This window comes from Oculina patagonica, chromosome 9 (assembly GCF_052425735.1).
Source record: "Oculina patagonica isolate OP01 chromosome 9, crgOcupat, whole genome shotgun sequence".
Lineage (NCBI taxonomy): Eukaryota > Metazoa > Cnidaria > Anthozoa > Scleractinia > Oculinidae > Oculina > Oculina patagonica.
In genome coordinates this window covers 709,220-725,489 of record NC_135766.1, presented here as the reverse complement: position 1 = coordinate 725,489, position 16,270 = coordinate 709,220, and the positions used below count along the sequence as shown (strand labels likewise).

Sequence of the window (16,270 nt, the reverse complement as noted above, 5' to 3'; positions counted from 1 at the left end):
CGGCGGAACATGAAACCATGACAAAACGAGGAAACAATTATGGAAACATGCTTCCTCGTTTTGCCAGCCCTCAAGAAACAATGCACTGATGCGTGATGAGATAAATCGAAAATTCCTTTTATCTTGGGCTAAGCTGCAACAAAAATTAAGGTAAACCTTTTCCTGAAGGCAAAATGAGTACGAGACTTCAAACGGAAAGCAGTAAAACAGACCACTTATGATATGATCTTTTAAAATGTGGTTTTATTATGTCATAAAAAGTCAGGTTCCAACGTAGTATTTAAGCTTTGATAAAAGCCTTAACGTGTGGCCATTAAAAATGAAACAATTGAACACAACAATTAATTAGATTACGAGCTCAAAATTTCAATGAAGTAATAGTTGATGAGGCTGCAGCTCAAATTAAATGTCACTTCATAGACGTTTTTGTTTTTTCTCATAGAAATTGAGAGCGAATAATCTTACTGTTTTAGTAGAACTCTCGCTAAAGATTGCCCAATTGAAAAATACGATTCCCAATTATTTCTCCATTATATATAAAGTAAAATTAATCTTCACACATGCCAAGCATCCTCGAACCCGAATACTAACGGCAGATAGTATACGAGAAGCTCGACCAATCAGATTGTGCATTAGCATACTATGCTAGTAAAATTTTACTTATATATGGCAGAGTTTGCTTATCAAAGCCATTTCAAATTGATTTACACATTTCGGGGAGAAAGATTTAAATAATTGAGCATAAAAGCAAAAATTGAAACTCCCATTGCTTCCATTTCTAGCTGTAACGTTTTGGTAATTGATCTACACGTAGCAATTTCATAAGGGAACTTTCGCTTTATATTAATCTATGTAACCATACTTTGTGAATAGTGTGAAAATGACGGATGAAATTTTGTAATTCAAATCTATGGTAATAATAAATATCTTTACACGTAGTTCAAATGTTTATGGCTTCAGAAACTGCACGGTATTCCATCCAGAGGGGGGTGGGGTGGGCGATTTTTTAGTTTGTTGGCTCAATTGTGATGACTTCATCCTCCGTAAGCCCATCGTTCTCAATACCAGTGTTCATAGCGCCCCTCAGTTTAACGAGATCCGCGATGCACGTATCAAAACCCATGTTATAAGTAAACTCATTGCAGAAGATTCCCGTTGCGTTGAAAAGTCTAAAGACTCTTTTCCACTGCTCAAGGTCCGGGTACAGTTCGATAACTCTTCCTGTGTTCAAGTGGTTGTTCTTACTCCAATGAGGCCTGGCCTTGTATTTTTCATACAGTTTGTCCTCGATGGTCTTGTGGTATTCTTCAATGCCGAATGCGCCAGGCAGGAAGGGAACCTGTCATTAAAAAAGTCAACGATGTTTAAACGCGCTTGTTGAATTTTCCCTTCTCTACTGCTTTTATCGGAAGTTTAGTTATCTCTGAAAGTAACGCCGATTTTCGTATGTGTGTAAACTCGATTTTTCAAAAAATTATTCGACCGTCGATCATTCGCCCAAGTCGATCACGATAGTGGATGGCGATAAATAAATTATATGCCTGTACACAATTTGGTCGAATTTAACTTTTTATGTGTTTTTTTTTCGATGGTTTAGCTAAGAAACGCCATTTCTGACATTTTAACTGCACAAAAAATTAAACTGCGCCAGTTAAAAATAAAGTTTAGAGTTGTGACCGGTACCGCCAGTTCATTTGGGCGAATAATGGACGGGCGCATGATCTTTTGAAAAAGCTGGGTCTATCACTGTACTAAGATTGGCTGTAATCCTCTACGGAAGTTCGATAATAGCCGGACGGTAGGACCTTGCCGTAAAATCGCTCATGGAATCCGGGAAAAGGAAAACTTGCGTATCTTCCCGGCTGGGTCTTGGTTGCGGTGTGGGAAGAGGGTTGGGGGGGGGGGGGGCCCCCGCCCCCCCCCCAAAAAACCCCCGCCCCCCAACATAAGGAGACCGCCCACCCTGGGATGGGAAGTTGAGGGATAGGCTTCTGGAAGTGTAAATTCAAATAAAACCAAACGATCAGTTTTCCTCACCTCAATATAGCAGGCATGGTCGTTGTCTCCACCCGCCGGGCATTTGCCGTTAGCAGGGCTCAGATACAAATCATCTGTCTTTACAATTCGCACGTAGATTGGCAACAATGAGTATTGGGAAAAACGCTTGGCGTAATGATTGGCTACGTCGATGACGTCACCTAACGCCTCGTCGAGCTGGGCCAGCGGTAAACAGAATTCAGCTGTGCGCACGCTGCAAGGAGAAGATATAAAGGGTTTAGTGACAATCCACATGAATGTTTAAAGGGACTATGTCACGGACATAACCAGATTTTTGAACAGCCAAAATTTATATTTGTGTCGCAGGAAACCTTAAGATAATAGTCCACTTTTAATTAAAATTGCTTTATTAGAGCACTGAAACTGTTAACGAGCATCTTTGGCTGCGAATGGCTCTGATGGAAACGGATTGCAACTTGAAAAAGTTCGGCAAACGTTTTCAAGTTGCTTCCGGGCTTCATCAAAAAATGTATATTTATAGCCGTAGGTTGATTTCTATCCGCAAATTAAGGTTTTATCTTCATTTAGATGTTCAAAGATATGTTTAGTTGCCTACCACTAATTTAAGAACAGTTTAAATAGACTAAAAATCTGCGAAATCCCCGAGGAATAGCTCCTTTAAGAATCGGTTCTATGGAGTCAGCTACTCTTGGAATGGCTACCATCTAGATCTTGGATTTATTTATACGCGTAAGAAAGTCTGGGGACCAGGTTGGGTCCAGCGCATAAGAAGATCTTGGCTGATTATTGTTTTGCTTAAAGTGAGACAAAATATTAAAATATAGCCTTTTTAATTGAGATATTTGTGGTGATCGTGATATATACATGGAAATTAAGGTATCAAACACAACATACATATTACAGACTATCCATGGTATATTGCAATTCCAGAGTTTTGATTGGTTAACACGCAATGGTGTATGAGCTCATGTACAAAACCAGAAATATACTTATTCTTGTGCTTTCCTCGCTGAGAATCGCGTGCCATACGCGTAAGAAAGCATCAGCAAAAGAAAAAAATCGGTCGTTTTTAGTGAGGGTGCACTAATTTCGACAAATGATGTAAATCGCTGCACATTGTACTCACTGCATATTTCCCTTGGTGAACTGTAACACATTGTACCATCTCTGCACGTAAGGATGTTCGTGAGAGAACTGGGCAACACCACAGTTTGTTATATCCGGGATTCTGGTTGGGCAACACGATGCGCATGTCTGAAGGCAGGACGCTGTGCAGTCCGTCTGCATGCAGGTCACTTCTGCGCATCCTCTGCCGCCTTTACAGCACCACCAAGAACAGCACGCGCAACACGTCGGATTGCGCGTGGTTTTCTTCCCCTTTAAGTACGTTGCGTACAAATACCTGTCAAATGGAAAAGCGTTTAGATGTGTATTAGTGCCTCAAATGAATTCTTCGATACTTATTGCAGCTAACAGAGCACTTCAATCGACTTTTGGAAGTAACGGGGTCCTAGTATTTTTAGCGGTCTTGGGCGAGACACTTTCCTCTCTCTTTATCCTCCATCTTTACTGCCGAAATTGTTATGACAGGCTGGCATGGGAAATAACCTGTGATATGATGAACAAGCATCCTGTCCAGGCCGTAAGACACTACCTCTCTGAAACCTCTATTTTCATTCGCCCGCTGTAAACACTACCTCTATTGTTATTCAGGGCTAGGGGCATTGTTGTCACCTGTTATCTATTGTTTTAAGAACCAATGAATTAACTCGTTCCGAGAGGTAGTGGGCGACCCTGTCCAGGGCGAGTACGTAGGAATAGCTCTTGTGGGTTCAAACGGTATAAACTCCGGTAGTGTATAGGAGATCACTTTGGCGTCAAGTGAAGACTTTACCTTACTCTTTTTTCTAGGGTTTTCGCTGTGTGTTAAAATGTATACCGTAAAATCTTTAAAGTTCGGGGGTACTTTCTAAGATAACAAGTAGGGTGTATGGTGCATTTCCTGAAACTCTTACCCTTTACCCTAGAGTCCATAGTATGTGAATTAACCTACCCCCTCTTTTCTATTTCAGACCTGACCCAAAATCGATACCCATACCCTATTCCAGACTGAAAAGGCTCGAGCGCGGTACACTTGGGTGTCGCACATACCTTTTTGCCTTATCCTGCGAATCGTGCGGTATCGCCTGATCTTGCCGACGGGCCGTGGCCGGTTGCTTCCGTTCCAGTTGGCGGATATTGTTTTATTTCAATTGTCACATCAATTCACTGACTGTCGCGCTTACATTACGATCTTCCACCTACGTATTCGCAGGATTCTGTTTGTCGGATGACGATACGGTAACATTTTGACCTTTGGGCAGCGCGCCTTTGTTGAAAATAAAAGGGATTATCCCATCCGGTTTTCCCAAGATAACGCGGTAATTTAGAAGTTTTTTTTTTAAATTTGGACGACAAATTACTCCTTGTTGCAAGAAACCCTTTAAAGGACGTCTAGTCCTGTCCCTTCCGCTTTAGACCTAAATTATATTAAGTAGAAACGGTAAGCTGACCCCAACGACAAGGATGAGAGATTAAAACAAAATTAAAATTTGAAAAAACTTTCTCTCTATTTTACGTTATTTTGGTTTGCAAAACAGAACTTCTACGGGGACAAAAGAAACGGTACTCTTCATTGGTTTGTCGTTGTTGTCTTCTTAATATTGGAGTCAAAACACTTATGGTCCGATGCGTATACCAAAACGTGATTTTAACCTTTTTCAGACAATTGATTGATAAAAGCGTTTACCTTTTTGGTTCAGGATATGGATTCACAAAGAATGAGAAAAACTCTCCTTCAGTGATATCAGTAAACATTGGTTCAAATCTGTGTTTCACGTGAAACGACTCTTTCCCAGGCCACGGAATTCGAACAACGGTGCGCTCCTCCTCAATGTTGTACGCGGGAATACACCGATACGTTATCGAGTAGATAACACCCATCGACCCCAGACTGACGGCGACCGCCCGAAACACCTCGGTGCTTTTCAACTCAACAGGGCCGCCACTGAATTGCGCATGCTTGAGTTTCTCCTGACACTGGTCGATGGTCTCGTCTCCATGACTTAGCCTCACTTGGATACCGGTTGAAATGATGAGATGGAATCCGACCACTGCAGTAGACTGAAGAGAGAAAAAACATATAGTCATCATTTCAGGGGCACCCAACGAAAAAATTTTACTATAGGTGTCGGTGTCCTTTTTGTGCGTTTAAAGCCTGATTTTAAAAAAGATAAGAAAAGCTTATCTTTTTGGATACGTTAGCTGAACTTTCAAACTTTTAAAAAAATTTTAGGGAACGAAATATTATTACCCGAATTTACGAGCCGCAGTTACCCTCTCGAAAATCGTAGCTGGCCTTTTTTTGTGCCTAAAACGACACTTTTCTTTCCGAAAACAGCAGGCCTTAATTTCCCCATACCACGAAAGTGCGTTGTAGAAATCTCCAGTTTTTCATCACACTTTAATCCAAAAATCGTAGGCGATTATGGGTGCCCCTATCATTTGATGATGATGGTTTTTCAGTCAGTGACACGAATATACCCCGATTTTTTTTTCACTTGCCCAGAAACTCGTAGGGGAACTCGTGAGAACTTTGGCCGTCACAATGTTAAGTGACAAATACTGATCCTCCATACTTAAATATACTAGGATGAAAAAAAAGAACCTACTTGGAAAAAAAGAAGCACATACCACCACATTCCTATCGCTGTACATACGCTACTCGTCGAGTTAAAGGTACAATAATACAAAAGAGCGATTTTTGATAGAGTTTCGTAAAACAAAAACTATAGTAATCACTCTCGTTAATAACAAAAAAACAGACGATCTAGTGAACCAATCAAAACTCGAAGAAATTATATGAAGCCGGCTTGAAGCGCGGGAAAACGTGTGTGAGCGAGTCACGATTTAGTTTTGCTTTTACTGCTGATTGGTTGAGAAAGTGAAGCGAGTATTTTTAAACAAATCACCAAGCATATTAATGTAAAACAAAAGAAAGCGCGAATTGCTTTCCACACTCAAGTTAAAATCGCTCTATTGTCACAGTTTCATGACATAACATTTGCTTACCAATGAGCTCATATCGTAAGAGAAAATCAGTCGTGGGAATTGAATTATCAATCGTGGGAGTTGAATGGTTGAGACTTGACTTCTAATGGCCTTAGTAAAAGCGTAAATATCTCATTTGTTTGTTATACGGTTAGCTTCCGCAATTTCGCTACTAATTTTTATTTTTTTTATTTTAAAACTCTTCTACCAGGTTTAAAGCTTTCTAATTTCCGGGGGGATTCAGTTGAAGAGAGTAATTTCTAAGTCATTTAGGGGTTGTACCAAATTTGAGCCATTTGAATCATTTTCTATCATTGTAATGAGTAAGTTGTGCATACCATAGTCCCAGCAAAATATCCTGAGCCATGAGTCGATGTGCAGGCGACTCCTGCCACAGTCTGCCCCGCATAGTTGCCCATCATGGGAAAAGCCAGCCCGTACACTTTATCCAGTTTTTCGACAAAACTATGGACCTGCATTCCTCCCTCAACTTCAATGTCCACGTATTCCTTTTGCAAGTTCTCGTTTCTGTTCGTCGGCTTTGCGGTTAAAATCCGATTTAGATTCTTCATGTCAATCAAAATGTCACGTGTGCTAGTCAGTCTTGACCACGAGGACCCAGTCCCCACAGCTCGCACGCGGTAACCGTAGTTGCTGGCAAAGCGACAGATGGCGGCAAGCTGTCCCGGAGAATCTAAGCCTGTGTGATGTAGAAGAAAAAACTGTGAATGTGGTGTAAGTCATTGTTGAACCTACTCTCAGTAAAAGAACCCACTTATAATGTCTCTGTTGCCATTCTCGTCCCCATAGCCCTTTCGTTTCTCTTAGCCGGCTGGGCCTTGGCACGAGAAAACGAAGGGCTCGGGGACACAGGAATTCAAGTCCCAGATTCTAGGACTTCCGGTCTTCATGAATGCAGTCATGGCGTTTCAAAAGAATGCATGGGAGAGTCGTTACGTTTCGACTTCCGCTTAGGAATTCTTTGTTCCAAACAGCCAATCAAAAAATTCGAGTTAATTCAAAAATTTTATGTCCCCAGAGCCCTTCGTTTTCTCGTGCCAAACCGGCTAAGAGAAATGAAAGGGCTTTAGGGATGAGAATGCTCTGTTGCGTCATTGGTTAAAACAGGTCACTTACTGAGTACACCACTTATGGTCATCACACACTTATCATACCTTCAGATCGGAGTACGAGTACGAGATTAGTACGAGTTACAGTACGAAACCTAGTGCTGATGATATGCTTTCCACTATCAAATTAAATTTCACACCAATCTCTCGTATCAATACATTCCTTTTTAACTAGTCAGCAACATGGATGAGGGCAATGTATTACTGTACTAAAATTCGAAAGTCGTTCTCGTACTCCGATCGGATGGTCCCGATTATAAAATAGTTTACAGTACAACAAACTCTTAGTTATTTGTTGCTTGTTATATTCGATGTATGAGAAATTTTTACCTGATTTTAATGCATTGTCTATTTCTCTGTCCTCATTGATATCCACTAATGACCGGGGAAACTTTCGAATGATACCCCTTTCGGGCTTAATGATGTCAATCAAAGGCTGCACGCTCTCCAGTCCATCGTAATTGTACCACACTCGCCGATTTGTGTACGTGCACGACCGAATGCACGGGAAGTAACATTGATTGTATTGACGAGTCGTATAGCAACAGTCGATGGAATTTCCCATGATAAAAATGCAAAGCTTTGGTACCTAAAACATCGAAAGACGACAAGCGTTGGTTTAACAATAATAACAACAATAACAAAGCTTTATTTTAGCAATCAAATTGTTTACAATATTTTTCACCTCCCGCAATAAGCCTAAATGGGGGTGGGAATTTTTTTTTAAATTAAAAAAAAAAAAAAAAAAAAAGGGGGCCCCCCCCCCCCCCAAAAAAAAAAAAAAAAAAAAGAAAGAGGAAAAAAAAAAGAGGGGGAGAGGGAGCGCAAACTTGGCGACCTTCCCAACAGTATTGTCTGGGGTTGTAGCTATTCGAGGCGGGAGGTGAAGAAGAAAATGAAAAAGAGAAAAAAAAATAAAAAAATAAAAAAATAAATAAATAAATTTACAAAAAGGGTATAACCTATCTACATTAACTATTAACTATTAAATATTATTTCTACATTAAGAAATTTAAGCTACTTTAAGCCAAAGATTTTAGGTAGTCGATTATTTTATTGATTTCAACATAGTCGTCCTCAGCTGAAAGTAAATTGAGCATTGATTCACGAATTGTTTTTCGGTAAACTGTCTTAGGTTTGTCTCGTAAGGTCGGTGCAATGTTATTCCAGACTTAAGTTCCGAAGCGAGAAAAGGTAATAATTAAAGGGGGGGGAGGGGGGGGGGGGGGGGGGGGGGGGGGGAGGAAAAGAAAGAGAGATTTATTGTCTACTCACCACCAAAAACAAAAAAAAGGTAAAAATATCAAGAATTACGGCCGCAAATAACCTTTCAAAGCTGGTTTGCAACCACGAGATGACAAAGCGGCCATGTTGACGGGGTCAAATACAATAAAATACATTTTCACAACATTTGCATGATAAAAAAAGTAAATTTTTTTTTTTTCGTGTCATTTTCAATACATATTGTTATTATAAATTCACCAGTGGAGGGAAACGCTTTGTTCCTGTTCCCACAACATGGCCGCCGTGAATTATCGTCAATAAAAGGTAATGATAAAACGACTGCGGTGTTCGTAATGGAGTAGAAAAGGTAGGGAGGGGAGAAAGGGCTTATTGGAGGGGAAACGGCAAACCTATAGAATCAAATTTGATCAAGGTTCACTTTAAAGGACCAGGGGAGTGGAAGACAAACTGGGCTGATTTATTCAAATTAAAGCTTGTTAACACTAGCCGAAGACACACTATAGGGGCCCACGCTGGTACTTGATTGAGCCCCCATTGTCAATTCTTGGAGCTCATTTAATTATTAATTGGCATCTCGTTAGCTGTAAGGACATCTGGGCTAATTTTCGTGACAGTCAAATTGTAGATAAAAAAATGTTTGACAAATTAAACTGTTTCATAATTAGCTTGCTTCCGAAACGATCAGAAACGGCTAAAAGTGGTCGGAAAAAGATGAAGGACATGTTTTATACTGATTATCTGCGACCAAAACGCTACAAAAACGTATCCCGCAGGTTTGGAGAAAACCGCAATACCACCCCGGGAATACCACAATTCAAGATTTACTCAGTTACCGCAATTAAATGACCGAAATACCGCATGAAAAAAAAGGCCATTACCGCAAACCCTAATGTCCCCTTCTTGAGCTCCTTTTGTCCAGTATAGCTTTCCAAATAAGATATTACAAAGAGGGGGGAAAGGGTTTATGCGTGACACGTGAAAAGGGCAAAAATTAGTCCGTGACGCGTGAAAATAGGGCAAAAATTAGACCGTGACGCGTGAAAAATAGTTAGAAAAGAAACGTGATCCGTGATTTCTGCTGTTTCAAGTATACGTGACACGTGAATTTGGTTAAAACTTGTGCGTGAAACGGGATCACGAACCCCCCTTTGGTACCCTCTACAAACGATTTTCTTGAGTTGAGCAAGGATTGAGTACGTATAGTTCAGCATGGCGCCAGGTGCAACAAACATTTGCCAGGTGCAACGATCATTTGCAAAGAAGAGTAAAAATTTTCTCCATTTTTATTTCGAAATCACTGAATAACTAGGTGGAAATTTAACAAACATACAAACTAATTCTTGCTTACAACTCTAATTCATTTGATTTATTGGAAACGGAACAGCCATGAATATTACCGCCATTTGCATTCATCCATGAAGCGTGAACAATTTAGCGCGTAGTTTTACTTTGAAAACGTTAAGGTCCGTTACGATTTTATCTGAAAACGTGACACTTCGGCGAAATGAATCAAGCATTGATCATAAAAATCTTGTTCTAAAGTGACTCTTGGACAATAAATCTTTCCAAACTTGTCATCTTTTCTCCTCTCCATTGTAATAAAATTTTTGAGTAGATTTTCATCGAAGTAAGCGGGCAAAACTTAAAAATAGTGATAGCTCCTGAAGAGAAAATGATCGTATGGCGCCAATACGTTGTCAAATTCGCGACCTGACCGCAAACCTTTTATTGAGTAAAACTACGCGTTAAATTGTTCACGCTTCATGGATGAACGCAAATGGTAGTATTCGCAGTATCCGCATAGTTTCAAAATTTCAACATATTTTTTTTATAAAACGCTCGATTTCTTCTGCAATAGGTTGTACCAAGATAAGAAAGCCTTTAATTGCACGTATTAAAGAAAACAATTATCGATGTGGTATGGCATTGACCGTTCTTCTGAGACGTTAAAGCTGTTTCGAGACGACTTTAACGTCTAGTATAAAAACGGTAAATAAGACAGACGGCTTTAACGTCTTTTCGTACGAGCGTCTAAACGACGCTCTTAACAGACAACTTTAACGTCTCAGACGTTAAAGGCGTCTAATATAAAAACGGGACGCCGTTAACTAGTATAAAAACAGTAAGACGGACGCCTTTAAAGTCTGATGGCTTTAACGTCTCCGTCGAGTGTACGTAGAACCCAGTCTTTTTATTTTTTATCTACATTTTTCTCGAAAAGTCGTCTACTAAATGCGTCCCGTTTTAATAACAGACGCCTTTATCAAGTCGTTAAAGACGTCTAGACGACTTAATCGTCTCTAGCATAAAAAACAGCCAACATTTGCATGCTATTATCCCTTCCTTTCCACTAAGCCAAACGTTGAATCAAATCAAGGACAAATAATGCTCACCTGTTATTTTATCTAAACCTGATAATCAGATCACAGTTTCGACGGAGCTACTCTAAGCCGAAACTGAAGCAGTAAGGCATCGATAATTTTAAGGCATATTTTCCCAATGATGGCAATGACCGTAAAAAAATGACATCGTCCTTTAACTAACATAGTATGTAGTACAGGTGGGTTTTTTTGCAAGTCGTTCGACGGGAGTGTTAGTACGTATGTTTGGTCAGGATAGCGAATCCCGGGGTGGACCAAATGATCTATTTCAAAACAGAAATCTGTCCCTCCCAGTTTTCACTCATCCGTGAAACAATTTTCACATCACCTGTCTTTCAAAATAAATTTACTTTCCTTGTTTAATGTGGTTGAAACTAATAACTGTGTAAAATACACTGGTACTAAGCAGGAATTTTGTACATAATACCTCATGTTCTCTTTATACACGTAGTGTCAAGTTTAATAATAGAGATTCGAACCACAGACCGCTTTAATTTGCAAGAAAAGTATATTAGACAAATATGTGGGAAATTAAAAATGTAAGTGAACGCTTTCTAGCCCAGCTACATCCTTCAAACTTGGCAAATAAAAATTAACTTTTTACAAGTATCTTACCTTAACAATTCATAAGTTGTCCAGAATTCCTTTTTTGTAAAAGATATTTGCCGTCGCCGGATTCCCATACAAACACTATAGTCCTATAGGTCACTGTAATTTCTACCCACTTTGCCTAGTCGTCAAGATGGCGTCAAAAACCGTGATATGGCCTATTAAAGATATTGTGTTCACTGTTGCCAATTTTTAATTCCTTATGTTATTTCCCAGAGAGGCCTCGCACGTGCACTTTACTGATTTAAGGAAGTTGTTTTTGAAGAGATGTCATTTTCGAAGCGCCACTATTTTTGAACATTTCTAGAAACATTTTTATATTCTTCACTTTCGGAAAATTTACGCTTATTGCAATGCTCTCGTCCCGTCAAGATACGGCTTAAGGTCCCGGGGCCCATTCTCCAAAGTCTCGGGAACATTTCGGGCCTGCCAAGCAATTTTTCAACATCTGTCAGGAGTAGGGTTGTGGTTTAAATATTTTTTGAAGGGAACCTCTGAACATATTAAAAATATGCGAATAAAACAACTCTGTAATCATACGGTTTTGGGATTTTGCATTGGCTTTCCCGGTGCAAAAACGTTTCGGGCTCTTCGAGAAACGCGCCCCAAAAAAAAAACGTTCGAGACAAATTTCAATATTACAAATTTAGCTTGACGCAATTAATAAAGAAATCACATAAGCGAAAGGGTTAAAGATCAGAAATTATGTTATATTGTACTTCGTGTCAGCTTGACTGGTTCTTGGTTTAATTGCTTGTTGAACACAGCATGTCTCGTTGAATACAATATGAAATGCAAATTTACCGCCATCTGACTGAATTCCTTTGTAGCTTTGTCAACAACAAGAAAACTTTCAAGCGTGACAGATAACCTCTGAAAAGACCAGCAAGATTTAGCTGCGAATAGTTAGAAATTTGTACATGTGTTGGGCTCACGTCGAAAAACGATGTAAAGTCAAATGTACATGTAAGACGGTAAATTAAAAAGATATTTTTTTTACAACTCTAGATAAGATGCCAAAAGCTTTTAGCCGGCTACGTGTGAATTTGCAAATTCCACGCGTGTTCCTTCCTAAAACTGTATGCCCTTAGAAGTAGATTCTTGTCACAAATCCAAAACTGAGATATAAGATCTAGACTTACCTTAGTTAAAATAACGAAAAGGCGTGTGTTTTCAGACCATCGTATAAAAGCGGTGAAAGCTTGCATGCAATAATTCAAGCTGTCAGATTTGTTTGAACCTCTAGTGTCACAGCGGCTATTGTTTTGATTAATATGTTACGTCAAATCATTCACGTAAGATGAAAAGCGCCCAGTCGCCTCAAAACACTGTTGCTCAACAACATGTCAACAAAGAAACAAAACACAAAAGTAAAGAAAATCAAAATCGTGCTGCTTGCTATAGTTCCTTGACATATTCAGAGATGTCAACCTTAAAAAAATTCAAATTCTAAAGACCGTTGATCTGCGTCAATGTTGGGAGAAGGCCTAAAATTATTTAAAATCAACATTCAAAAAAAAAAAAAATGCGCTCCATCCTTGATATACATCGGTCACAAATTCTTAAAAGCACCCAAAGTCGGCCAGTATCCGTTCGAAACTACACTCTCTATTTGTCTTCATATCACGATCTATCACGGCGATTTAATACAAGTTGTTTGAGCGGGTCGTACACCCGGGGGGGGACTTGGGTAAATTTTTGTTGGGTATGTGCCGCTGGCCTCTCAGAACCCCTACCCCATTATAGTCATATTATATGGCCAATTATAGACCCCATCTTAGTCACTTTTGGGTAAATTTAATTTTTACGACCCCAACTTAGTCACTTTCTGGGAGCCGTTTGTCAAATATTGAACAACAGCAATAAATACGGTAACATTTTTTTTCGGCGAATATTTCCGTTCATAAATAACAACTTGCCAGATTTTCGTACTCTCAAAATCCCGGAAAAGTGTGACCCCATTCTAGTCACCCTATAAAAAATGCTTGAAATGGCGACCCCATTATAGTCAGTCCAGTCGTGAAAATGCGACCCCATCCAGCGGCATACCCCCATTAGCCCATTTATAGGAAGTGCCCCCCCCCCCGGGGTCGTACAGCAGCTCTCGTAAGGTCTTACGTAAATGGCTCGTTACTATTCGAGAAAAAAATCAAACAAACTACAGGAACGATGCACTTAGCCTACTTCAGACGAGCAATAAGCTTGCGAGATTTGCTACATTACCGATTCGAACAAGTTTGTTTTTGAGCTATCGTTCAAATAGTATTCAAATAGTATCGTTCAAATAGTATACGTCGTTGACCTAGTATTCGCTGGTGGATGATTGAGGTTAATTTATTCAAGTGCTTTATCAAGCACGTGCCGCAGTGCACCGCTGTGTTACAAACACGCGGGATTATTTTAATTTTTAAGATCATAAGAAAAGTGCAAAGTGAAGTTTAAAGGTGCTTTCTGCACTTTTAAACTGTCCTTTAAAATTCCAAAGTGCTTATATAACTCCACAATCACGAGAAATAGATTTGCTGTTTCCTCTGGGTACACGCTGAAACTCGTGACGTACACAAATCACGCACGTGACGATGGTCGCGTGCTTTACCGAAATACAATAAACTCGAACTGACCAATCATATCGTGCGCATTTTTCTGAAAATTTTATAGAACGTTTTCAGTGGCATGTCTTAGCATAACTGTAAACATGACGTAGTGCGTTCAACGACGAGTATTTCGAAAAATCGCTTTTCAGTCGCACGAAAATAAAATAACATTATTAGGCCATCCCCTTTTTTTTTCGTTTATCGTCGTATGTGTTTTCTGATTTTGGGTCGGTCGGTCGGAATTAAAAAAAAAAAATTAAAAAAAAAAAGTGGATAAGGAGTCTGGAACTAGGAGGCCCGGTACCTCAGCATAATGTCCGTGGAGCCTGGAAACAAGAAGACATGGTTACAAAGTCAACATGGCGGCAATGGAGGAAGGAAAAATCGACGTCGTGGTTAAACTCAAACAAGAACAGCGTAAAAAGGATGAAACATTATTTAAAATAATGTGTCATTGCCTTCTATACCTTCTGTATAATTTTTTTTTTTTTTTTGAAAACGCGAAAATCTGGGTCGGTCGGACGACGCTAAACAGAGAAAAAAAAGGAGATGGCCTTAAGCATGGCGGACAATTCAGCGAAGTATGTCAAAACGGCGAAGGTCCTTGCCATCGTACATATTATTGTCGGGGTTTTGTTTTTCTTTTTCGGCATTGCAGACTTTATCGTGGCGTTATTTTGGACTGGTTACGGATGTTATGGGATTTGGATCGGTGTCTGGGTGAGTTTAGTTCTGCTGCGGATGATTTGCGTGCGAGCTTATGTTTTCACGAAATGTTCCCACTTTTTGAAGCCTCTTTCGGGTTTTACCTTCTAAGACATACCTACTTACCATAACGTTGTCATAAAAAAGACGAAAAAATAATAATAATAACAATAATAAGCTTAATCATCATAGCTGATGCGTTTTGAGGCTGTTTCTTTGGGCGAATTTCAAACAAATCGTTGTAATGCCTAATTAATTCCTATTTGCCCTTTTTCATTTTTCCTGTTTCTATGACAACGTTATTGCAATATAACAGGTGTATGTAAAATTGTTACACTTTTTTTTTCAACGCTGGCAGCGATTTTAAGTTCGATTGCGTGACGGTTTGCGTGACCGGCGCTTGCATTGGATCGGTTACTCTACGTACGCTAATCAACTCAAAAGTGTAACACGCAGTATTTTTTGCCTACATGCTATAAAACATAAGAACAAAACGCTGAAGGACCTAGTCTGTTCACAGGGTCTCTTTTTGGTCACAGACCCTTTATTTCTAGTTTGTCGAGGGCGCGCAATCGAGCAAAATATAAACAGCGGCTGAATTTAAACCAGGTGGAACGAACAAGTGTTTTGAGAAAGAAGTAAAAGATTACAAGGATGGAAGTGGACTACAATTTATCAAATTGATTTTTTGATAGGATGCCAAAATATAATAAGTTCTATTCCTATGGAATTTTGAATCTTTTCTCATATTTTTCCCATGTTATTTGATAATTCTTTCACCAATTTTGGTCTTTCTTTCTTTCAGTTTCAAGATAATAAAGTAAGTTCATAGCCAGCTCCCGGCTATACTAACGAAAACACTATACTGATATCAGCGGGGATATCGGGATACCACCTGATATTCCCCAGGTTTTGGCTGCATCACGTGACGCGTTTAGACCAGGCGCGCGCGAAAAAAAAATATTTGATGGATTATTAACCTGTTATCACCGAGTCATCTTTTCTTTTCACGGAAAAAGAACTTCTATTGAAGAACGAACAAACGGACGAACGAACAGACGGACGGACGGACGGACTGATGGACGGACGGACGGACGAACTAACAAACAAACGAAATAACTTAACAAACAAATCGAATAAATAAATAAATAAATTAATTAATAATTAAATAATAACGAATGCGATCTTATTGCAGATGTGTGTGACTGGATGCCTGGGGATCTCTGCGACTCACAAAGAACGAAATTCTTCTCACAATGCCTTTGTAAGTTGATAAATGTCATGTTAACCTCTAACGAAAAATATCAAAAATTCCATTGATAGTATCAACAGGTTTGAATATTCATTTGGGCATATGAATAGTTAAATTAAAAAAGGATCTATAATTATAGAGGAAACCAAAACAGCCCTAGCTGGCTTTCACTGATTCGGGTCTTCTATCCAGGTCGAATTGGAGTTTGACTTAGTGTTTGTTTTTCAGAAGAAAAGAAAACGGCAA

At 39.4% G+C, this 16,270-nt stretch overlaps 1 protein-coding gene across 1 annotated transcript; it reads right to left on the bottom strand.

The window, feature by feature from the left end:
* Window positions 1–246: 246 nt before the first annotated feature.
* On the bottom strand, window positions 247–12,710 carry LOC144665944 (L-gulono-1,4-lactone dehydrogenase-like). Its single transcript, XM_078527225.1, has 7 exons — window positions 12,616–12,710; window positions 7,569–7,827; window positions 6,447–6,808; window positions 4,808–5,181; window positions 3,146–3,421; window positions 2,038–2,251; window positions 247–1,339 (listed from the first exon to the last, which is right to left on the bottom strand). Exons 1-7 carry the CDS (start codon window positions 12,679–12,681, stop codon window positions 1,007–1,009), a joined length of 1,884 nt encoding a protein of 627 aa, XP_078383351.1. The 5' UTR covers window positions 12,682–12,710; the 3' UTR covers window positions 247–1,006.
* Window positions 12,711–16,270: the final 3,560 nt, after the last annotated feature.